Source organism: Hordeum vulgare, chromosome 5H (assembly GCF_904849725.1).
Source record: "Hordeum vulgare subsp. vulgare chromosome 5H, MorexV3_pseudomolecules_assembly, whole genome shotgun sequence".
Lineage (NCBI taxonomy): Eukaryota > Viridiplantae > Streptophyta > Magnoliopsida > Poales > Poaceae > Hordeum > Hordeum vulgare.
Genome location: NC_058522.1, coordinates 18,963,068 through 18,987,783, shown reverse-complemented (window position 1 = coordinate 18,987,783; position 24,716 = coordinate 18,963,068). Strand labels below are relative to the sequence as shown.

The 24,716-nt window shown below is 43.8% G+C and overlaps 1 protein-coding gene across 1 annotated transcript; it reads left to right on the top strand.

Annotated features, from left to right (window-relative positions):
* Positions 1 to 224: 224 nt before the first annotated feature.
* LOC123396043 (chloroplast stem-loop binding protein of 41 kDa b, chloroplastic-like) lies at positions 225 to 3,862 on the top strand. The gene is made up of 11 exons (XM_045091072.1): positions 225 to 495; positions 573 to 1,063; positions 1,149 to 1,289; positions 1,412 to 1,498; positions 1,590 to 1,680; positions 2,437 to 2,491; positions 2,578 to 2,638; positions 2,727 to 2,948; positions 3,041 to 3,157; positions 3,272 to 3,361; positions 3,449 to 3,862. Exons 2-11 carry the CDS (start codon positions 971 to 973, stop codon positions 3,623 to 3,625), a joined length of 1,134 nt encoding a protein of 377 aa, XP_044947007.1. The 5' UTR covers positions 225 to 495; positions 573 to 970; the 3' UTR covers positions 3,626 to 3,862.
* Positions 3,863 to 24,716: the final 20,854 nt, after the last annotated feature.

The following is a 24,716-nucleotide window of genomic DNA, read 5'->3' as shown; positions in this document are numbered from 1 at the left end:
GCTGAGGCCGAGGCGCATCTCGCCGGATCGGATCTCGACGTAGAACGTGCCGGAGTAGTGCACGCGGAAGCCGTGGTAGCCAGAAGTTCGGCCGCGTTTTTTTTCAGCTGTTGGAGATGCTCTAATCAACCGATTAGCACCGAGTGTGGGACCCACCGGTCAGCTCTTCCCGGCTTCCTTCATCAGTCCACGCGATCCTCGCACCGCAAGTTCTCCCACAGTTCCGGCGGCCGCGAGACGCTGCCGCAGTCTTCGGCTGCTGGCGCCCCCAAGGTGTACGCCGAGCGGCGGTGGTGGTGGCGAGATCTGCGCGAGGCCCTGGAGGAGACCGGCGACACGGGGGCGATGCTGGGCCGGTGGATGCGCGAGAGCTTCCTCCAGGAGGGGTGACCCTGGGCCGGCGAACTCGGCGGCCTCTCCGCCGAGGCAGTCCAGGCCGCCGGCCAGCTGCACCGCCGCGCCATCCGGAGAGAGCGGAAGACCGAGGAGGCGCAGGCAAGTAATCATTTCGTAACTGTTGGGCCCATTTTTGTTTTTGACCAGTCGAGCTCAAACGCGAACAGTGTACGCAGGTTGTCGCCGGCGACGGCGAAAATGGCGGATCTAGCCGGAAACGGCAGGCCGTCACACGCCATGGCTCCAATGTTTGACTGACATCTGAAGAAGATAAGAGGAGAAAAAACAAATGTCGCCATCAGTTGATGAGAATGCTGCTGCCGATTAAGTGGACACGAGAAAGGATGGGAGGAGAGGACCCAACAGAAGATAGATAGGGGTGGCTCCCCCCTCCACACAAGCCGAGACAATCTCTAGCACTCATTTTTCATTCCCATTAGCACGCACCGAACCACAAGTTTCAGGCAAGAGATATACTGCCATCCTGGACAGGCAAACAAAGCCCTCTCCTCTTGTTTACACTTCATCTTTTTAGTAGCACAATCGCAGGGAGGGGACAGAGAAGGGAAGAGAGATGGCGGCGGCAAGCGTCTCCCTGAAGAGCAGCCTCTTCCTGTCTTCCCCCCTTTCCGACTTCGGCGGCGCGGCCATCTCCATCTCAGCCCAGGTGATCAAGAGAACACGCGAGCTTTCTTTGGTTCGAGGATGAGACGATCAAAACTGAAAATGGTTGTGAGCTTTCTCTTTGGCAGAATAGGAGACGGTCATGGCAGCCGAGGGGGGCCAGAATGCAGGTGGCAGCAGCTGCAGACTCCAAGAACATTCTGATCATGGGGGGCACCAGGTTCATTGGTCTCTTCCTGTCCAGAAAACTTGTCCAGGAGGGACACCAGGTCAGTATGTGCATACATTTCTGATACAAAGAATGGCTCCTTAGGCTAAATATGACCTGCAATGTTTTGATAGTACCGGCACATCGGTTTTACGAGTCTACTAAAAATATGGATTTTGTCAGGTCACATTGTTCACCAGAGGAAAGGCACCCATAACCCAGCAGTTGCCAGGTGAATCAGATGCAGAGTATGCAGAGTTCTCTTCCAAGGCATGCCGTTTCCTACCATCCTGTCCTTGTTTCACTTGTTCAGCCTTATTCACATATCACTCATGATATTTAGGTTGGTTTTTGCGTATAGGTGCTGCATTTGAAAGGTGATAGGAAAGACTTTGATTTCGTCAAGACCAGCCTTTCTGCTAAGGGCTTTAATGTCGTCTATGATATTAATGGTAAGCCAGACAGCTACAATATACTCTCTTTCTTTACAAATGCAGCAGCGCCGTATTTTATTGATTAAGCAAGGAAGTTAAATTACATGGAGTAGTTAAAAGCATGTAAGGATCAGCAGTCTAGAAGAAAACTAAGGAGATTCAAGGGTGATCTTTCGGAACTCGGAGCTTTGCAACGTAGGGGTCTGCGATGGTGTAATTGGATCGACAATCTGTTATCCTCGGCGAGCACTGAAAACTTGGTTAACGGTTCCTTCCCGGGGTATCCCCTCCGGCCTATCCTTTTCATGCTCATCATGGATTTTCTTTGCTCGCCGGTTCAATCTTGCTCGGTCTGAAGGCATCCTTGTTCCCTTTGGTTCGTGGATGGTTAAGCATAGAACTTTGGTCTATGCCGATGATGCCGTGATTTTTATCCACCCTGATATTGAAGATGTCAGTGTGGTCAACAGTCTCCTAGATCCCTTTGGCCGGGCAACTGGTCCTTCAACCATCATCGGGAAGAGCAGTATTTTGCTTATTAGATGCGACCACATTGACCTGAATGCTATCAGGCTGCAATATACTAAATAGATATTTCTGGTACACCACACAAATGTTTGTTCATAACTACTAACCAGGTGTAAATAAGCCTGTCAATTAGTATCACAACACCTGAAGATTGCTTCTGAAATGCAAAATGGCACTTCCCCAACTGAAACTATCATCTCTGATATCTCCCAAATGTTGTAACTCTTTTGTGTCATGGTGTTTCAGGACGCGAGGCCACTGAAGTATCCCCCATACTAGAAGCGTTGCCAAACCTGGAACAGTAAGCTGGTTACTTTGTCGGATGCAAAACAAGATATTTGCAAATTCAGTGCCCTGAACTATCTAGCATTCTGGCACTATTTTCAGGTTTATCTATTGCTCATCGGCAGGAGTCTACCTTAAGTCAGACCTGCTCCCACACTTTGAGGTATATTTCCATACCACTCACATGGATGTCAACATGAAGTCGTCACCATTACTGACTCGTGGCAAGCGTATGCCCATCCAACCGGTAGACCGACGCTGTGGACCCGAAAAGCCGGCATAAGGGAAAGCTGGAGACAGAGAGCCTGCTGGAGACGAGCGGCGTGAACTGGACGTCCATCAGACCGGTCTACATCTACGGCCCTCTCAACTACAACCCTGTGGAGGAGTGGTTCTTCCACCGGCTCAAGGCTGGTCGCCCGATCCCCATCCCTAACGCTGGGAACCAGATCACCCAGCTCGGCCATGTCAAGGTCTGTGCATTGACATGCGGTGAATTGCTGCTATTGGGTTTGATGTCGTAGAAGCCATCTTCTGTACTATCTTGTGCTTGGTTTTGCAACAGGATTTGGCGACGGCCTTCATCAAGGTCCTCGGCAACCCCAAGGCGAGCAAGCAGGTGTACAACATCTCCGGCAGCAAGTATGTCACCTTCGATGGGCTAGCACGGGCATGCGCAAAGGTCATATATATGAACAAGCTCTTCCTCGTGTGCAAACCACTCCATGTCCGTGGGTAATTCACTTAGATTCTAACTATACATCATTTTTCGCTTGGTGTTTGACATGCAATGCAGGCTGGAGGGTTCCCTGAGCCGGAGATCATCCACTACAACCCCAAGGACTTCGATTTCGGCAAGAAGAAGGCCTTCCCCTTCAGAGACCAGGTATTTCTTCTACATCATGCTCCGGAAAAAGTACTCCCAACTATTACAGTGTTGCTGACTGACACTGCACGATGCAAACGATGGCAGCATTTCTTTGCGTCTGTGGAGAAGGCCAGCAAGGACCTCGGGGTTACGCCGGAGTACGACCTCCTCGACGGCTTGACGGACTCGTACAACCTCGACTTCGGCCGCGGGACCTTCAGGAAGGAGGCTGACTTCACCACGGACGACATGATCCTCGGCAAGAAGCTCGTGAGCGTCTGAGGCGTGCATGGACGGGCACATGGCTCATGGCTCATGGCAGTGCAAAGCGTGTGGCAACAGCGTGTGCGGCGTGCATATGTAGCACAGGGAAGACGATCTCAGTTTTGGGATGTAGGTTGAGGTTCACTCATCCGATGAAATGTACTGCTGACCAAACCTAATTCTCTCCTCGTGTCATTTGCTTTACTTCGGTTCAGTTTATACCTGTTTTTTTGTAATAATATATCGGTTTTCTAAGATCGGAACTGAATTTGACCACTCAAGATTTTGAAAATCAAATCTAATGGATAGAAACATTCCGTTTAAGAGCATCTCTAGCAAACCTTCTATAAATGGTTAAACTCTTAATTTTTGCGTTTTACAGTTTTGATTGAAAAAGTGTCCACAACAAACCGTAAAAGTGATCCAACCCATAAAAAATTGAAGGACCATAAAAAATGCACACGTGAAACCTTTATATTTGAAGGTTGGAAGGCCAGGGGGCTCCCTATACCGGTTTGTCAGAGCAAACACGCCGCCGCGGAGTTTGTCGAAATCCGTCCTAAACTCGTTGGAATTCATCATTGCACACCGGAAAAGGCAGCTAGATGCCGCAATCGATCGCCGCTGGTTCGAATTGGACGAGTTAGACCTCACCGTGGCCTCTCATGGCCTCAGCCTGGCCGCCAGAATCCTCCCGACACGACAGGCTAAAGGGCACAGCTCAGATGGCAACGAAGCAAGACGCAGACGACGGATGCGAAGGGGTGTGGCCGGCGGGCAACCAGGAGCGGTCGGCAGGCGACGGGCACGACCGACGTGGTGATGGGTGCGACCAGCAAGGACGGAGTGCGGTCGACGGGGTTGGACGCGGCCGGCTGGGGGAAGAGGCGCCGGCGACCGAGTTGAAGAAAGGAGTTCTTTATCCCGGTTTTACAGTTTGTTTTATAGTATCGGTTCAGCCGTAACTAAAATGAATCCTTAAAATACATTTTTCGGATCTGTATATCAATTTTACAGTTTTGCGATTTTAAAGGTTGCGCTGAAGATGCTCTCAGAGCAACTCTAGCACACCCCGCATCCGTCCAACTCGTAAAACGTGTTTGCAGTTTGCGAAAAAAACACCTTTGCAGTCCGGCACGCACGGCCGCGGATGCAGATCCCGCATAACGGACCCGTAAAAAAGTGTATGCGCGAGCGCCGAGCCCTGTGGACATCCGGACGAATCCATGCCCTCAAATCGTCGGCGGCGCCGGAAGGACGAACCCGTCCCGACATGCGGTAATGCGCCCTTACCGGGGCTGCGGGAGATGCTCCCCGACCACTCCATCGCTTGGCGGAGCCATCGGCGGCCGGCAAAAGCCAAATCCGACGGCCCCGCGATGAAGGTCCGCAGATCCGCAAATCCGGCGACCCGCCCGCGCAGGGGGGGGGGGAGGCCTCGTGTGTGTGGCGGCCTTTCGGCGAGCTCCTGCCGGCTGCTTTCGCCGGAATCATGGGCGGTGGGGTGGCGGCGGCGTGAGGGAGGAGACGGAAGGTGGTTGGTGGGGGAAAGCGCGGGCTGAAATGTCCCTTCACCAACCGCTTCCGCTTATATGCAGGGCACCACAGTGGTGAGAGGGAAACCTGCGAATACGCGGGTTGGGACCGAGATTTTGCCGCGCCCCCCAATTTTTTTTTTGACCGGGACGGGATGCGGGTCTGATCGGACAGTTTTTTTTTGTCCCGACCCGCATTTTGACGGTTATTTTCCGGGTTGGTGCTCGGTTGCTCTGACCTGATTCCCATACGCTCACATTTTGCTTTCTCATTGCTCCTATTTGGCGCTTCACGCCTGGTGCTAGTTGTTTTCGTTCGTGGGATTGTCCCACACCTGCGGCTGCCCGCTCCCTCAGGAGAGGACGTCATATGCTATTTTTTGGCGCCCGTTGGGAAATAGCGACCAAACGCGCACCCACGCCTGCGGAAACGGGGGGCTCTTTTTGTTGGTCTTCTTTCATTTTACTATTACGCCTTTTCTTTTTGCAACCTGGCAACGAAATTTCATTAAAAATCATGAACATTTTTGAAAATTCCGTAATGTTTTTAAATTTGTGAACATTTCTTTCAAGTTGGCAACACGTCTTTTGAATGGGTACTGCTACGCGTTAGCCGGCTGATCCATTTAAAAGATCACCTGGTTCGCCGAGTGTTGGATTTTGTGCATTGTCGCTCTCCATCTTTGCAATATATATGTTGTTGCAGAAAATTTCTGCAACAGAGGCTTAGTTGCACTTTCTTTTGCAACTAGAGTTTTATTCGAGATTAGTTTTTGCAACAAAGATTTTGTTATAGATTTTTTTGTATTCATCTTTATGTTTTTTTGCAACGAAGGTTCTGTTGCAGTTTAATGTTTGCAACAAAGCTTTTGTTGCAGAATTATTTTTCCATCTCTTGTTTATGCAACATAGCTAATGTTACAGAAGAAACTAGCATCATTGATGGTGTTGCAGAAGTTGAAAAAACTATCAAGAGCAAAGCGGCATGTCACGTGGAATACGTGTCGCGCGAGCAAGGCGATGGATGGAATCCAAGAAATCAGTCGGTTGAGAAGAATCATTTTCCTTTTTGGATTTGCGAACGTTTTTTGTATTTCATGAATATTTTAAAAAACAAAAAATATTTTAATTAATGAAATTTTTTGAACTCAGAAATTTTATTTGAATTCATGAATAATTTTTGAATTCGTGAACACCAACAAAGCCTTTAGTCTCAAATAAGTTGGGATAGGCTAGAGGTAAAACCCATAAGATTTCGCGATCAACTCATGGTTCTGGCACATGGATATCAAGCTTCCACGCCCCCTTGTCCATTGCTAGTCCTTTGGTGATGCTCCAATCTTTTAGATCTCTCTTTACACACTCTTCTCATGTTAAAAGATCGGTCTACCCTGGCCTCTTTTGACATTATCAGAATGCTATAGCCGCCCGCTATGCATTGGAGCTTCTGGAGGCCTGCGCTGAATATTCCCTACCATCTTAGACGATGTTGGACAAGTTTCTCTTCAATTGGTGCTACCCCAACTCTATCTTGTATATCATCATTTTGGATTCTGCCCTTCCTTGTGTGGCCACACATCCATCTCAACGTGCGCATATTTGCCACACCTAGCTGTTGCACATTTCGTCTTTTAATCGACCAACACTCAACGTCATACAACATTGCGGGTCAAACCGTCATCCTATAGAACTTGCCTTTTAGCTTTTGTGGCACCCTCTTGTCACAAAGAATGTCAGAAACTTGACGCCACTTCATCCATCCGGCTTTAATTGGATGGTTTACATCTTCGTCGATATTGCCATCTTTATGCAACATTGACCATAAATATCAAAAGGTGTCCTTCTGAGGCACCACATGCCCATCAAGGCTAATACCCCCCTCCTCCTCGTGCCTAGTAGTTTTGACTTCGTGAACGTTTTCTAAAATTCGTATACATTTTTCAAACCCAAAAACATTTATTTAATTAATTAACATTTTTTTACTCCCGAAAAACTAATTAATTAAACTCATGAACAATTTTAAATTCGTAAATTTGCTTTGAATTCCAAAATTTGTCGTGAAGTTATGAATATTTTATGAACTTACGAACTTCTTCCGGAATTAGTAAGCATTTCGTTGACTTCACGGACATTTTTTAATAACCGAGAACATTTTTAGTGAACGTTTTACGAATATCCAAATTCATGGACATTTTTGTGAGCAAATTTTATTTTAAAATATTTTGTTTTAAATTTTTTAAAAGAGCGAATTTACGAATATTCAAATTCGTGGACATATTAGAAAAATCAGAACTTTTCTGAAAGTACCAATGTTTTTTGAAAATGCAAGAAAAAACGCAATTAAAAATACAGGGGTTGTGTGAATATGGTACAAGCTTGCTAGTTGCCCCCCGCATTGGTCGGTGAATAGGCACTCTCCGAGAGGATCGATGTGCCGAAGGAAAGGGAGAATCGCTGGGACCGCTCGAAATGATAAGGAAGACTCACTTGTTTTCTTTTAGGTTCTTTATTTACACTAACATAGCCTCGGGTTTTAGAGAGTTTATAAAAATTTGCGCACTAAAAAAAGAATTCAGAAAACCCATGCAATATCGATTTTTTATGGCGAATTTAGAAAGAAGTTCATGAATTCCAACTCGCTTCTTGAAAGTGTATGATCTTGAAAAAATAGCAGGATTTGCATATTTGAAAAATGTTTGCGTATTTGAACAAAGTTCACGGATGTAAGACAATTTCATGAATTTGACAAAATTTGATCACTAAACCTAAAAACATCGATTTTCTACGACCGAAACCCAAATTTGATCACTAAAGATTTTAAAACCGAACCTATAAACATCGGTTTTCTAAGACTCTAATCGGAATTGGATTACTAAAGAATTGAAAACCAAACCTAAAAATATGGGTTTTATAAGAAGGAACCCGAATATGATGAGTGAATTCTGGTTTTTACATCCTATTTTGACATTTTTGACACTAATTACCCCATTTACGTTTTTATCAGTTTTACTCCATTTAACAAATGTGTTATCACAATTTACCCCGTTTAAAATTTTATAAGTGTTCTAACCGATAGGTCCCAATTATACGGTCCAACTGGCATATGCTACATCGGCGGGTTTTTTCTGATGTTTTTTCTACATGTCGAAACGCATAGCCCTAAATTCTCGTGACCGTTGAGGCTCGATATGATCGCACGAGAGCAGCTTGGGAAATATATACTGTCTCTCTACCGGTCAACATATTCACCACTTGGCTAAGTATTTAGATATGTACATGCATCAAAGTTAGTGAAGTAGTATATTTACATAACAGTTTTAATCTGATCGACATAATCATGCATACTGAGGGTCGTACATGACAATGTTGCAGAAAAACATACATGATTATATCAATAACAATTTCTCCTATAATTTATTCAATGGGATCATGCCATGCTTATGAAGTACATTCATCTCATCACCATACTTCTTCGAACTGGAAACAAGGAGCCTAAACCTATCAAATATGCATCTCGGACTGAGAGAAAATCTAGCCATAAAAACTTAACCACCTGGGTTGAGCAGCAGAGGATGGAGTCATGCATAGGAGGGGAGAAGATTGTCATACTGGCTCCAACGATTGCCAGTAGCCATGCCTTCAAGTTCTGCCTCCTGCTCGTTGATACGTCTTCAACGTATCTATAATTTTTTGATGATTTTATGCTATTATCTTGTCAAACTTTGGACGTTTTGTATGCCTTTTATATCTTTTTTGGGACTAACTTATTAACTCAGTGTCAAGTGCCAGTTCCTGTTTTTTCCGTGTTTTTGACCCTTTTCAGAGGAGGATTTTGAACGGAGTCCAAACGGAATAAAATCTGCGGAATGATTTTTCCAATAACAGAAGACACACGGGAGACTTGAGAACCAAGGCAGGGGACCTCGGAGGAGGTCACAAGCCCACCAGGCCCGGCCTAGGGGGGGGGGGCGGGCCTAGCAGGCTTGTGAGCTCCCCGTGGCTCCCCTGCCTAGGTCTTTCGCCTATATATTCCCTAAAATCCCAGAAAAAATCAGGAGATCATCGAAAATAATTTTCCGCCGCTGCAAGGTTCTGTCTCCGCAAGATCCCATCTGGGGCACATTTTGGTGCCCTGCCGGAGGGGGGATTCGGATACAGAGGGTTCTTCATCAACACTATGACCTCTCCGATGATGCGTGAGTAGTTCACCATAGACCTACGGGTCCATAGCTAGTAGCTAGATGGCTTCTTCTCTCTCTTGGATATTCAGTACAAAGTTCTCCATGATCTTCATGGAGATCTATCCGATGTAATCTTCTTTTGCGGTGTGTTTGTCGAGATCCGATGAATTGTGGATTTATGATCAGATTATCTATGAATCTTATTTGAGTTTCTTTTGATCTCTTATATGCATGATTTCATATCCTTGTAATTCTCTTCGAGTTGTGGGTTTTGTTTGGACAGCTTGATCTACGATTCTTGCAATGGGATAAGTGCTTGATTTGGGTTCATACCGTGCGGTGACGTCACCCAGTGACAGAAGGGGTAGCGAGGCACGCATCATGTTGTTGCCATCAAGGGTAAAAAGATGGGGTTTTCATCATTGGTTTGAGATCTCACTTTTACTTCGGCCCCCGGGTCTACTCCACACTATATTTTCAGCCTTACACTTTTACTTTGTTGCACTTTACGCCTTCAGATCTCACTTTGCAATCAATCTTGAAGGGATTGACAATCTTGGGTGCAAGCTCGTTTGTGTTTGCGCAGGTACTCTGGACTTGACGAGATTCTTCTACTGGATTGATACCTTGGTTCTCAAACAGAGGGAAATACTTACTGATCCTGTGCTGCATCACCCTTTCCTCTTCAAGGGAAAAACCAACGCAAGCAAGTCTCCGTCAACGTGTCAATTTCTGGCACTGTTGTTTGAGAAGTAGCACTCGTCCCCTACCTCGTCCTTCCCCTCCTAACAAATGAGGCAATGATTTTTGGCCAAACTATGGCAGGATTGTGTGTGTGATTGGAATGCGAGCGATGCGTGTCATGAACAATGGAGGATAGTGTGTTGCGGCCGAACTTGGGCGACTTGGCCATCCGATGAGCTACTTGAAAGGACGTGGATGTCGCCTAGAGGGGGGGGTGGATAGGCGCTTTAAAATAATTACGGTTTAGGCTTGAACAAATGCGGAATAAAACTAACGCTTAATATGTCGAGCACAAAACCTAAAACAACTAGTCTCACCTATGTGCACCAACAACTTATGCTAAGCAAGATAAACAACTAAGTGATAGCAAGATATATGACAAGAAACAATATGGCTATCACAAACTAAAGTGCATAAGTAAAGGGTTCGGGTAAGAGATAACCGAGGCACGCAGAGATGATGATGTATCCCGAAGTTCAGACCCTTGCGGATGCTAATCTACGTTGGAGCGGTGTGGAGGCACAATGATCCCCAAGATGCCACTAAGGCCACCCTAATCTCCTCACGCCCTCGCACAATGCAAGATGCCGTGATTCCACTAAGGGACCCTTGAGGGCGGTCACCGAACCCGTACAAATGGCAAACCTTGGGGGCGGTCACCGGTACCCGTACAAATTGCTCGGAGTAATCTCCACAACCTAATTGGAGACCCCGACGCTTGCCCGGAGATTTACACCACAATGATTGAGCTCCGGGACACCACCAAGCTTCTAGGACGCCAACGCATCCACGAAGAACAATCTCTAGGGTACTAAGTACAAAAGGGTAATAAACTTCTCAACTTCTCACTTCCACGTATCACCGTGGAGAACTCAAACCGGTGGAACTAATGAAATGTCAAAAGCACACGAAGTGGTCAAGTTCCTCACACTCAAATCCCTCAACAACAACAAAAGCTATGGAGAAATATGAGAGGAAGAACAAGGAGCTCACAATGAACTCCAAGATCTAGATCCAAGGGGTTCCCCTCCCGTAGAGGAGAAAGTGATTGATGTAGATGTGGATCTAGATCTCCTCTCTCTTTTCCCTCAAGAACTAGCAAGAATCATTGGAAGGATTGAGTGTTAGCAAGCTCTAAGAAGGTCAACAATGGGGGAAGAACACGAGCTCAACAGATAAGTAAACCCCAAGGGGGAAGAAGGACCCCTTTATATAGTGGGGGAAAGAATCAGACCGTTACCCCCACTTACAGCCCGAGTACAGCGGTACTACGCTGAGGGAGGAGCGGTACTACCGCTAGCCCTGGCGGTACTACCGCTAGCCCCTGACGGTACTACCGCTAGCCCCTGGTGGTACTACCTCTAGCCCCTGGTGGTACTACCGCTAGCCCCTGGCGGTACTACCGCTAGAGAAAGTTTTCGCAAAAAGTCCGACGGTGAACAACCGCTCAGAGAGAGGTACTACCGTCCCGAAGCGGTACTACCGCCCACCCGGAGCGGTACTACTGCTCCTAGAGCGGTACTACCGCTAGGGAGCGGTAGTAAAAAATTACTACCACTCCGGGGGCGGTACTACCGCTACACGAGCGGTACTACCGCTGGCACTAGGAGCGGTACTATCGCTGGATACTGAAACTGCTCTAACTTTTGCATAGAGACTCCGAATTCAACGAAACCAAGTTTGTTGGAAAGCTAACGACATGGGCTAACACAATTTTGATAGGAATATCAATAAGAAGCAAGTGATAAAAGGCCTATAAGAAAATGGTGAGAACCCTTCTTCGAATAAGACCGGTAAAAACTCCCAACATCGAAAACATCATAGAAGATGCATATGGACTCCATTTTCGATGAACTCGAACTTGTCATGAAGATGACCATAAGCTATAAAACTCACAAAGAGAAACCCAAACAAGAACCAAGAAGTATGATGCAAGTATGCAAATGGTTTGAGCTCTCAACGAACGATACGATCAAGCTACTCACTTGAGAGCCCCCCCTTGACAGTACGGCAATCTATCCTAAAATAGAAAACCTATCAATGGCAAACCTATACCTTGCACTCGTCCTCGTCCTCTTGAGCTAGATGATGATGATCTTGGCTTCCTCAAGATGGACCACCTTTCTTGATTGCGTTGGCTTGATGAAGACTAGTTGATTGCTCCCTCATACTTACTATGGGTGATCCACTCTTCAGCATATCTTCACAAGTCCATTGCCACCACAATGGACGACAAGCTGCAAGAATGATATATTCGTACTGATCCACTTGAACTTGTACGCCGCAATCTTGATGACGATCACCACTTGACGTCATCCTTCATGGGTTGTATGAGATCTTCCTTTTGACGCAAGCCTATGGAAACACACCTAACCCCCACATAGAACTCTCACGAAGACCATGGGTTATTACACAAATACGTAATGGACAATGCTTACCATACCATGGGATCACTTGATCCCTCTCGGTACATATTGTATGCTTTGTGTGTTGATCATCTTTATTTACTCTTTGTGTGACGATCTTGATCAACCTTGTGTCTCTATGACCATTCTTTGGATAATACCTTGAATACCATCTTGGTCATCATATAAAATCCTTGAACCCAACATATGGACTTCAAGAAGTGCCTATGGACAAATCCTATAAATATAACTTAAGGCAACCATTAGTCCATAGGAATTGTCATCAATTACCAAAACCACATATGAAGAAATATTCTCTAACAATCTCTCCCATTTTGGTAATTGATGACAACCACTTAAAGAGAGTTTATATAAGGAAAAAAGCATAACCAAGCACACACATGCAAAGCAATAATGCATGCGTATAAGATGTAAATGCAATAAAAGCAAAACCCTCTAAGCATAACCAAACTAAACTCTCTAAACTTCTCCCCCATTGGCATCGATTGCCAAAGTGGACAAAAAGTTTAGAAAGCCAATATAGTAGGTGGTCCTCCAAAAAGTGTGTACTTCTCAAGAAATGAGTGCAGAGAAATACACATATACAACGATAAGAAGTTGGAGGAAAACGAACTATATCGAGGACCCAAATATTGCAAATAAAAGGATCATATGCCACAAGGACATACAAAAATAGAGGCAAGTAATCAAAAGATACCAGATGGAACAAACAATCATATGGTCCTTTGAACCACATAAATAAAAGATATTATGATAAAGGCAACAGAGTGTTTTATCAAAACTAGAGAAGCACCCCATGATTTGTGCACTAATAAGAGATTTTTGTATTTGATACAAGTGCACAAAATAGGATCGTTGCTCCCCAAAATTAATAAAAACACACAATGAGTGCAAGAAGATAGATGAGACAATAAGCATACCACTTGCACAAAACAAATGGTTGAGCAACATGTAAAAGAAGCAACTTAAGAATAGGCTCAACCAAAATAATGTGTATGAGTCATGGAAAAGCACTTGAATAGACTAAGTTAAGGATGAGCATTACTCATCAACATAGTCTTGATGAAATGAGAAACAAAGTGCAAGACATATCATTCCCACACACACATACTAGAAAATGGGTTCACAAGCTTACTAATAAACAAAATAAGAACCAACGCTTGTCACACCGCATGGTGACGATAGGAAATAAGAACCTTGTTAAGAGGAGGGATACCAATCGAAATGGAAAAACCCTCATCAAGACAAGCATGAGGAAAAATAATCTTCACGGCCAAAGAGTGCATCAATATGTAGGAAAATAAGATACGCACTCAAGACAAATCCTTTCACGAAGCCACCAAAACTGAAAAAGGAAATGCAACGGTGGACGTGAAAGAAAAGAGGATATCAATTAGAGATGTAACTTCTCTCATGTGTAAAAGATTCTAAGTAGAAGACAATCATGATGATATATATCCACAAAGAAGGATGTACACACGAAATGGTTACAAGAAGGAACAAACAAGATATCCAAAAGGAAGTCATAAATATATCAATAAGATCTTTGCTTGGAAGCATATCACATGTCCTAATATTTTCTTACTGTACAATATGAACTTCCAACATACGAACATCAAAGACATCCCAACTAGCAATAAGACATCAATGTTTGGATGCTTTGAGAAAGGAAACAAGTACTACAAGAATGAATCAAGAGATTCATGACATGATGCAACCTGGAAAAGAAAATACAGGTTTGGGCCTTTGCAAAAAATGAATGCATGAAGTAGATACTTGTTATCGAGACAACATTGGATTGATGTAGTAGATAGTTGTTCGTTGATCATCCTAACTTGGCTCCAATAATCACATGGTCTCAAAACCTTCCTTATAGGTGAGCCGAGCATCCAACGCATCTCCAATTGTTCCTGGAACAACAAAACAAACAAAATGGTGCCCAAGCTCATTGGGACCAAAGAGTTAGAAAACCAACAATACATAGGAGAAACTCCACATACATATGTGCACATAGATATGAATTTGAATTTCATGCACACTTTAGCCAATTTATGACAAGGTGGAGTTTCCCCTATATATTGGGTCAAAGAAAGAAAGCAAGCAAAAGAAGCTATATATAGTAAATATGCATGCTCAAGGCTTTCAAGAATCAACTCAACACAAAGTTGATAATACACCAAAAGACAAGGTATCAAGTGATAATAAGATACCAAACTAAAAACCATCACTTGAAGGATATCAATTAAAAGACACCTCAAGGAATGAGATATCCATTGACACATGCCAAATAAAAGGAAACAAGATACCAATTGAAGGAAAACAAACACGAGGTATCTAGTTTCCAAAAGAGAGCTAGGTTCCAACAAACCAAACCCTCGACAAATTTTCATGATGGCACAAAGCATCATAAAGAGCAAAACTTACCTCCCATCAAAACACAATTGATGGGGATCAAAAGATTTTATGATGGGCGAGTAAAGAGAGTGTTCTAAAGAAAATAGGATAGCTCCCACAAGATATGTGCATTATATAAAATTTGCATTTAAATACAAAATGCACAAGATGGGACCATCACTTTCTCTATATCTATAAAAACACTAGACATGTTAAAATAGATCCACAAGAGGCAAGGAAGACAAACGAAACACAAAATCCAATGTAAAGACGATTAGCAATTCCTATCACATGATGGGAATACCAATTGTCAAGGACAAGAAGTATTTTGGAAATAATACTCATTGGTAGATCGCAAATATATCCAACACCATCTTTACCCATAAAACGCAAGCAAATGACACTTGTAGAGCTAACATGCCACCTAGGAACAAGATAATTTACAATATCAACACTAAGTGGCAATACCTCAAATGTACACATTTTCTAGGCTTGTAATATGCACATAGCATATTACCCCCCCATAATGTGATAACCCAACAATATTAACAAGTGGCAAATTAAAACCAACAAGAGATAATTAATGGACCATATAGAATTTGAATTTCTTATGAGTAAGACATACCACATAGAAACTAGATAATCTTGAAATATCAATACTAAGTGGTATTCCCATGTATACACATTTATAGGATTGTGAGGTGTGCAAAGCACATCACTCCCCCACAATGGAATAATCCATTAATATCTCACAAGAGCCAACAAAGATACAAATAAGATGCAATAAGGCTCAATACAAGACTCACATGTACATGATATGCAAACCAACATACACATACTCGATTACTCAAGATAAGCAAGTTGGAAGCACAACATATACAAACACATGCAAGGTACAAAACCACAACATGCAAAGGGGCAAGCAACTAACAGTGTAAATAGTTGAAGTACAAGTTACCGTAAGGAGGCACATTGGATATAAGATAGAAACTCGATAATCCAAATGACTTGGCTTGAGATAATATGAATGATGAAGAGCCCTTAATTCTTCATTATGTATCCAAGTCTCTAATGTCCTCCACATTCACCTATTGATCAAGTTTGCGCTTGTTGGTCCCCAACCACGTTGGGTCCTAAGAGGTTAGTCACAATAGGCTTGGCAACCCAAATGGTACTTTTCTTGACACCACTTTGAGTACCAACAAGCTTGGCAAACACATTGACAACCTTATCCTTCTCAAGAGAATAGATATCGTCAATAATGATTGGGTTGGATAAATTACCTCTCGTGCAAGAAGAAGCGAAGTGACCCTTCTCACGACATAAGTAGCAACATCCACCCTTTAATTTCTTCCCTAGTGATTTCTCAACATGAGGAGTGTTGGCTTGGGTCTTCTTGGGAAGGGGCCTTTCTTCAACTTGTAGTCGAGTATGTGATTGAACTTGTGGCCGCTTCCCTTGTTGCTTGTGACTTTCGGGCTTCTTCTTTAGTGGGCAAGATCTAACATGGTGCCCATCAATTTTGCACTTGAAGCAAATAATCTTGGCCGAATTCTTAACTTATTCTTGCCCCTTCTTCTTGAAGCTTTTGGACTTATTCTTCTTGTTGGAGTTGAATCCAAGTCCATCTTTGTCATTTGGGGATTTTTGCCCACACAAGACATTGTTGAGTGTGGACATTCCTTCATGACTCTTTTCCAAGTCTTTCTTCAAGGAAGTGACTTGGGCCTTGAGCTCTTTGATTTCCTCTACATGGTTAGTATCAACACAAGTACTAGAGGAAGTATAAGCTTCATTGTTAGAGCAACAAGGCATGGAAAGTAATTCATCACAAGATGTAGCAACATTATGAGTAGATGAATTACAAGGACTAGCACATGGCAGTATAGCTTTTTGACTAGAAGTAGTGCTAATGTCCACATGAGGCTCACTCGATGTTACCTTGGTAGTAATAGCCTCATGAGCTAATTTTAGCGCATTATGGGATACTAGAAGATCATCATGAGAGCTTGTGAGCATTACACGACTTTCTTCCAATTTCCCATAATTGCTAGATAGCAACTCAAGTTGAGCCCTTAGCTCAACATTCTCCTTTAAAATGGATGCTTCACAAGAAGTAGAGTTTGTAGCACAAGCATCATTATTAACAATAAGAGGAGAAGGCAACTTGGCAAGCTCTTTAGCATATGAAGCTTCAAGTTGAGCATGAGACTTGGTGAGTTCGATGAGCGAACTCTTAATAGCCCTTGAGCCATTTTCGAGGTGCTCATAGTCCTCAACAAGTTTAGCATGTGCAACTTCAAGCTTATCATTTTTAGTTCTAAAATCATTAGCCACCTCGAGAGCTCTATCATGGGATTCCTTTAATCTAGATAATTCTATAGCAAAGGTTTCCTCAAGAGATTCCTTGGTGGTTTCTTCATTTTCAAGAGCTTGAGATAGCTCCGCTATCTCGTTAGCGTAATCACGCTCATAACCTTCCATTGTCTAAATGGTGGCCTCATGCTCCTCGAGATGAGCTTCCAACTCCTCAATGTATTTCTTTCCCTCAGTGGCAATAGACATGATTTCCAAGAAGTTGGAACAAGCAAGTTTATTCTTATAAAGAGATTTAAAAATCATTTCACCCTTAATTTTAAGGATGCAATAATATCACTCTCTTCATCATTATTCTCATCCTCATTATCATCAACATTATCATCATGAGATACATTGGGATTCAAAGTAGGAGATACCTTTGAATCCTTAGCCATAAGGAAAAAGTGAGTAACAATAGATGATGATGTAGGATCCCTTGAAGCATCAGTCAATGCCACATCTTGTTCCATGGAGTGATGAATTTCCTCTACATTGTTAGCACAACAACTCGAGGAAATATATACATTTTTATCACGGCAACAAGATATAGGAAGCATATCATCATGAGATTTAGTCAAGCACTTTTTACATGATATGCAAGGACTATCAACACAAGCATGTAAAACATTTAGAGTGCTCGAAGTATTAATGCCCAAAGATGAACCACTGCAATAATATAGTGAAGAAGGATCATCAACAATAAACCCACCATCATCATTGCAATGATCACCACTACTCACCATATCATTACCTTGTGGCAATCCACATGTAGGTGAAGTAGATGAAGTTGAGAAGAGCACACGACCGGAGGTGGAGGGAGAACAATCATTCCCACAAATCTTGGACGTACCATATTTATCTTGTAGCTTTGTCCACAACTCATGAGCATCCCGGAATGGCATGAGTTGAAATATAACTACATTGCTCAAAGCATCAATAAGCACATTAGAAGCTTGAGCATCGAGATAAGAGTTTTTCTCATCCTCTAAAGATATATTTTGAGAATCCTTTGGCGGAGAAAAAGCCATATCTACAATTCGCTCTAAATTTGGGTCCAAGACCCGAAAGTGACTAAGCATGCGAATTACCCAAATATCAAAATTTGTGCCATCAAAACTAAGAGTGTCAGAGAATCCTAAACCACTAGTAGACATCCTTACTATCTAGGTAGTTAAATCTAATAAAGAGAGACCTAGCTCTGATACCAATTGAAAGGATGTGGATGTCGCCTAGAGGGTGGTGAATATGTGCTTTAAAATAATTACGGTTTAGGCTTGAACAAATGCGGAATAAAACTAACGTTTAATAAGTCAAGCACAAAACCTAAAACAACTAGGCTCACCTATGTGCACCAACAACTTATGCTAAGCAAGATAAATGATACGTCCATTTTGCATCATGCTTTCATGTTGTTATTTATCGCTTTATGGGCTGTTATTACAATTCACGGTACAATACTTGTGCCTTTTCTCTCTTATTTTGCAAGGTTTACATGAAGAGGGAGAATGCCGACAGCTGGAATTCTGGCCTGAAAAAGTAGCAAGTTTGAAATACCTATTCTGCAAAACTCCAAAAGTCGTGAAAATCAACGAGGATTTATTTTGGAATTTATAAAAAATACTGGGCCGAAGAAGTACCAGAGGGGAGCCAGCAGGAGGCCACAAGCGCCTAGGGGGCTTGTGGGTACCCTGGTGGCCCTCTGCCCCCCTTTTTTGCTACAAGAAGGGTTTCGTTCCAGAAAAATAAGGAGGAGGCTTTCGGGAGGAATCGCCGCTGCCATGAGGCGGAACTTGAGCAGAACCAATCTAGAGCTCCGGCAGGGTCGTCCTGCCGGGGAAACTTCCCACCCGGAGGGGGAAATCATCGCCATCGTCATCACCAACACTCCTCTCATCGGAGGGGACTCATCACGATCAACATCTTCATCAGCACCATCTCATCTCCAAACCCTAGTTCATCTCTTGTAACCAATCTCCGTCTCGCGACTCCGATTGGTACCTGTAAGGTTGCTAGTAGTGTTAATTACTCTTTGTAGTTGATGCTAGTTGGATTACTTGGTGGAATATTATATGTTAAGATCCTTGATGCTATTCATTACCTCTCTGGTCATGAATATGATTATGCTTTCTGAGTAGTTACTTTTGTTCCTGAGGACATGGGATAAGTCTTGCTATAAGTAGTCATGTGAATTTGGTATTCGTTCGATATTTTGATGTGTTGCATGTTGTTTTTCCTCTAGTGGTATTATGTGAACGTCGACTACATAAAACTTCACCATTATTTGGGCCTAGAGGAAGGCATTGGGAAGTAGTAAATAGATGATGGGTTGCTAGAGTGACAGAAGCTTAAACCCTAGTTTATGCGTTGTTTCGTTAGGGGCTGATTTGGATCCATTAGTTTAATGCTATGGTTAGACTTTGTCTTAATTCTTCTTTCGTAGTTGCGGATGCTTGCGAGAGGGGTTAATCATAAGTGGGATGCTTGTCCAAGTAAGGGCAGTACCCAAGCACCGGTCCACCCACATATCAAACTATCAAAGTAGCGAACGCGAATCATATGAACATGATGAAAACTAGTTTGACAGAAATTCCCATGTGTTCTCGGGAGCGCTTTACCTCCTATAAGAGTTTGTACAGTCTTTTCCCTTGCTACAAAAGGGATTGGGCCACTTTGTTGCACCTTTGTTGCTATTGTTACTTGTTACTTGATGTGAATCATCTTATCACACAACTATCTGTTACCGATAATTTCAGTGCTTGCAAAGAATACCTTGCTGAAAACCACTTGTCAGATCCTTCTGCTCCTCGTTGGGTTCGACACTCTTACTTATCAAAAGGAATACGATAGATCCCATGTACTGGTGGGTCATCAAGACTCTTTTCTGGCGCCGTTGCCGGGGAGTGAAGCGCCTTTGGTAATTGAATTCGGTAAGGAAACATTTATATAGTGTGCTGAAATTTATTGTCACTTGTTTCTATGGAAACTAATCCTTTGAGCAGCTTGTTCGGGGTATCTTCACCTCGAACGGAAGCACAAGGAGTTGCTCCTCAACCTGCTGCACCTACTGAAAATATTTGCTATGAATTTCCTTCGGGTATGCTTGAGAAACTGCTGGCTAATCTTTTTAGAGGAGATGGAACATCACATCCAGACTTGCATCTAATCTATGTAGATGAAGTTTGTGGTTTATTTAAGCTTGCAGGTTTGCCCAAGGATGAGGTCAAGAAGGAGGTCTTTCCCTTATCTTTGAGGGATAAAGCATTGACATGGTATAGGCTATGTGATGATACTGGATCATGGAACTAAACCGGTTGAAATTGGTATTTCATCAAAAGTTTTATCCTATGCATCTAGTACATCGTGATCGGAATTATATTTATAATTTTTGGCCTCGTGACAGAGAAAGCATCGCTCAAGCTTGGGGAGGCTTAAATCAATGTTATATTCATGCCCCAACCATGAGCTCTCGAGAGAAATTATCATTCAGAACTTCTACGCTCGGCTTTCTCATGATAATCGTGTTGGGGAACATTGCATGGGAAACAAAAAATTTCCTACACACACGAATACCTATCATGGTGATGTCCATCTATGAGAGGAGATTTGGATCTACGTACCCTTATAGATCGCACAGCAGGAAGTGTTAAGAAACGCGGTTGATGTAGTGGAACGTCTTCACGTCCCTCGAACCGCCCACGAACCGTCCCGCGATCCGTCCCACGATCCGCTCCGATCTAGTGCCGAACAGACGACACCTCCGCGTTCAGCACACGTACAGCTCGATGATGATCTCCACCTTCTTGATCCAGCAAGAGGGGGTGGAGAGGTAGAAGAGTTCTCCGGCAGCGTGACGGTGCGCCGGTGGTGGTGATGATCTACTCCGGCAGGGCTTCGCCTAAGTTCCGCAGAAATACGATCTAGAGGAAAAACTGCGTGGTATAGGGTCGAGAAGCACGTGGAAAAGTTGTGTCTCAAAAACCCTCAATACCTCTAGTATATATAGGAGGGAGGGAGGGGAGGAGGCAGCCTCAAACCCTCAAGGTTTGGCCGAAATTTGAGGTGGAGGAGTCCTACTCCAATCCTACTTGGAGTAGGATTCCACCTTCCCACATGGAAACTCTTTCCACCTTGTGTTTTTTTCTTCTCAAACCTTATGGGCCTTAGTGGGAACTTATTCCAGCCCACTAGGGGCTGGTTTATATCTTCCCATAGCCCATGATACCCCTTGGGGCGTGACACCCCTCCTGATGGTCCCCGGCACCCCTCCCGGCACTCCCGGTACACTACCGATGAGCCCGAAACTTTTCCGGTGACCAAAACAGGACTTCCTATATATCAATCTATACCTCCGGACCATTCCGAAGCTCCTCGTGACGTCCTGGATCTCATCTGGGACTCCGAATAACTTTTGGTTACCAACACCTATAACTCAACTATACCGAAACGTCACCGAACCTTAAGTATGCAGACCCTGCGGGTTCGAGAACTATGTAGACATGACCCGAAACACTTCTCGGTCAATATCCAATAGCGGGACCTGAATGCCCATATTGGATCCTACATATTCTCCAAATATCTTATCGGTTGAACCTCAGTGTCAAGGATTCATATAATCCCGTATGTCATTCCCTTTGTCCTTCGGTATGTTACTTGCCCGAGATTAGATCGTCGGCATCCGCATACCTATTTCAATCTCGTTACCGGCAAGTCTCTTTACTCGTTTTGTAATACAAGATCCCCGTGCTCACACTTGAGTCACATTGCTTGCAAGGCTTATATGTGATGTTGTATTACCGAGTGGGCCCCGATATACCTCTCCGTCACACGGAGTGACAAATCCCAGTATTGATCCATACTAACTCAACGGACACCTTCGAAGATACGTGTAGAACACCTTTATAGTCACCCAGTTATGTTGTGACGTTTGATGCACACAAGGTATTCCTCCGGTGCCAGTGAGTTATATGATCTCATGGTCATAGGAACAAATACTTGACACGTAGAAAACAATAGCAATAAAACGACACGATCAATATGCTACGTTCATAGTTTGGGTCTTGTCCATCACATGATTCTCCTAATGATGTGATCCCGTTATCAAATGACAACACTTGCCTATGGCCAGGAAACCTTGACCATCTTTGATCAACGAACTAGTCAACTAGAGGCTCACTAGGGACAGTGTGTTGTCTATGTATCCACACATGCATTTGAGTTTCCAATCAATACAATTCTAGCATGGATAATTAACGATTATTACGAACAAGGAAATATAATAATAACTAATTTATTATTGCCTCTAGGGCATATTTCCAACAGTCTCCCACTTGCACTAGAGTCAATAATCTAGTTCACATCACCATGTGATTTCAATGAATCCAACACCCATATAGTTCTGGGGTATGATCACGTCTTGCTCGTGAGAGAGGTTTTAGTCAACGGTTCTGAAACTTTGAGATCCATGTGTTCTTTAAAAAATCTTTATGTCATCTTATAGATGATGCTACTACGTGCTATTCGGAAATACTCCAAATATCTACTCTACTATACAAATCCATTTTACTACTCATAGTTATTCGGATTAGTGTCAAAGCTTGCGTAAACGTAAACCTTTACGAAGAACTCTTTAACTACCTCCATAATCAAGAAAAATTCCTTAGTCCACTAGTTACTAAGGATAACTTTGACCGCTGTTTTAGTGATTCAATCCTGGATCACCTTTTGTACCTCTTAACAGACTTGTGGCAAGGCACACATCAGGTGCGGTACACAACATGGCATACTGTAGAGTCTACGGTTAAGGCATAGGGGACGACCTTCGTCCTTTCTCTTTCTTCTGCCGTGGTTGGGCTGTTGAGTCTTACTCAAATTCACACCTTACAACACAACGAAGAACTCCTTCTTTGCTGATCTATTTTGAACTCCTTCAAAAATTTGTCAAGGCATGCATTTCATTTGAAAGTTCTATTAAGCGTATTTGTCTATCTCTATAGATCTTGATGCTCAATGTTCCAATAGCTCTATCCAGGTCGTCCTTTGAAAAACTCCTTTCAAACAACCTTTTATGCTTCACAGACATTCTACATTACTTCTGATCAATAATATGTCAACCACATATACTTATCAGAAATTCTACAGTGTTCCCACTCACTTCTTTGGAAATACAAGTTTTTCATAAACCTTGCACAAACCCAAAAGCTTTGATCATCACATCAAAGTGTATATTCCAACTCCGAGATGCTTGCACCAGTCCATAAAAGGATCGCTGGAACTTGCATACTTGTTAGTATCTTTAGGATCGACAAAACCTTCTGATTGTATCACATACAATCTTTCCTCAAGGAAACCGTCGAGGAAACAACGTTTTGACCTCCTATCACTACTGGAATCAGAGATTTTGCCGTCTGCCTATTCTTTGCCGTCAGCTAGCAGACGACAAAGACACTCTTTGCCATCAGCTTCAGCAAAACTGACGGCAAAGAACTAGCTGATGGCAAAGAAGGTCTTTGCCAGCAGTCAGCTCTTTGCCATCCGCGGCAGACGGCAAAGAAGGCGCCAGCAGACGGCAAAGAAGCTCATTTGGCCGGGGGAACCTTAGGTCAACCTACTCCCTTCTTTGCCGTCTGCTGGCTGACGACAAAGATGCCAGAGGCAGACGGCAAAGAGTATAGACCCCTTTGCCGTGTGCCAGCAGACGACAAAGGTCTTGAATTAGTAACGGCTGTCCCGCCCCCACCGCGGCCCTCTCTCTCTCAAACGGCCCCTCCCTCTCTCTCTCCTCCCCCGACGCCCAACGCCGCCACCACTGTCGCCCGGCCACCCACGGCGCCGCTCCGGTGCCCCTGGTGCCGCCCCGAAGCCCCACACCCCCCCGGCGCCCCCTGGTGCCGCCCCTCAAGCCCCACCGCCGCGCCCCGTGGGGCCCCTGTTGCGCCCCCGCTGCCCCACCCCCGGCGCCCCTGGTGCCGCCCCCGCAGCCCCACCGCCGGCGCCGCCGGCCCAGCCACTGCCCCGCAGGCCTCGCCGCCGCCCCCGCAGCCCCACTGCCGGTAAGCCCATCCACCCCCGCCCCCTTGATTTTTTATTTTTTGGTATTTAGTTCTTTGGAATTAGATTATAACTACCGGCATGATTTTTTATTGTTGTTGTAGTAGTTGTTCTTGTTATTGTAGTTGTTGTTGTTATTGTAGTTGTTGTGGCATATATAGTTTAGTTGGTAGGTTAGTTAATTAGTAGTTTTAGTGGTAGTTTAGTTAGTTGGTAGATTTAGTTAGTTAATTAGTAGATTTAGTAGGTAGTTTAGTGGTAGATTTTGTTTTGTTATTTAGTGGTAGCTAGATTATTTTTTAGTTACTTAGTGGTAGATTCTGTTTTTATTATATTTTTGCTGTTTAGTGCTATCTAGGTTTAGGATAGGTTTAGTTAGCTTGGTTAGTTAGGTTAGTTAGTTAGTTAGCTTACTAGAAAGAAT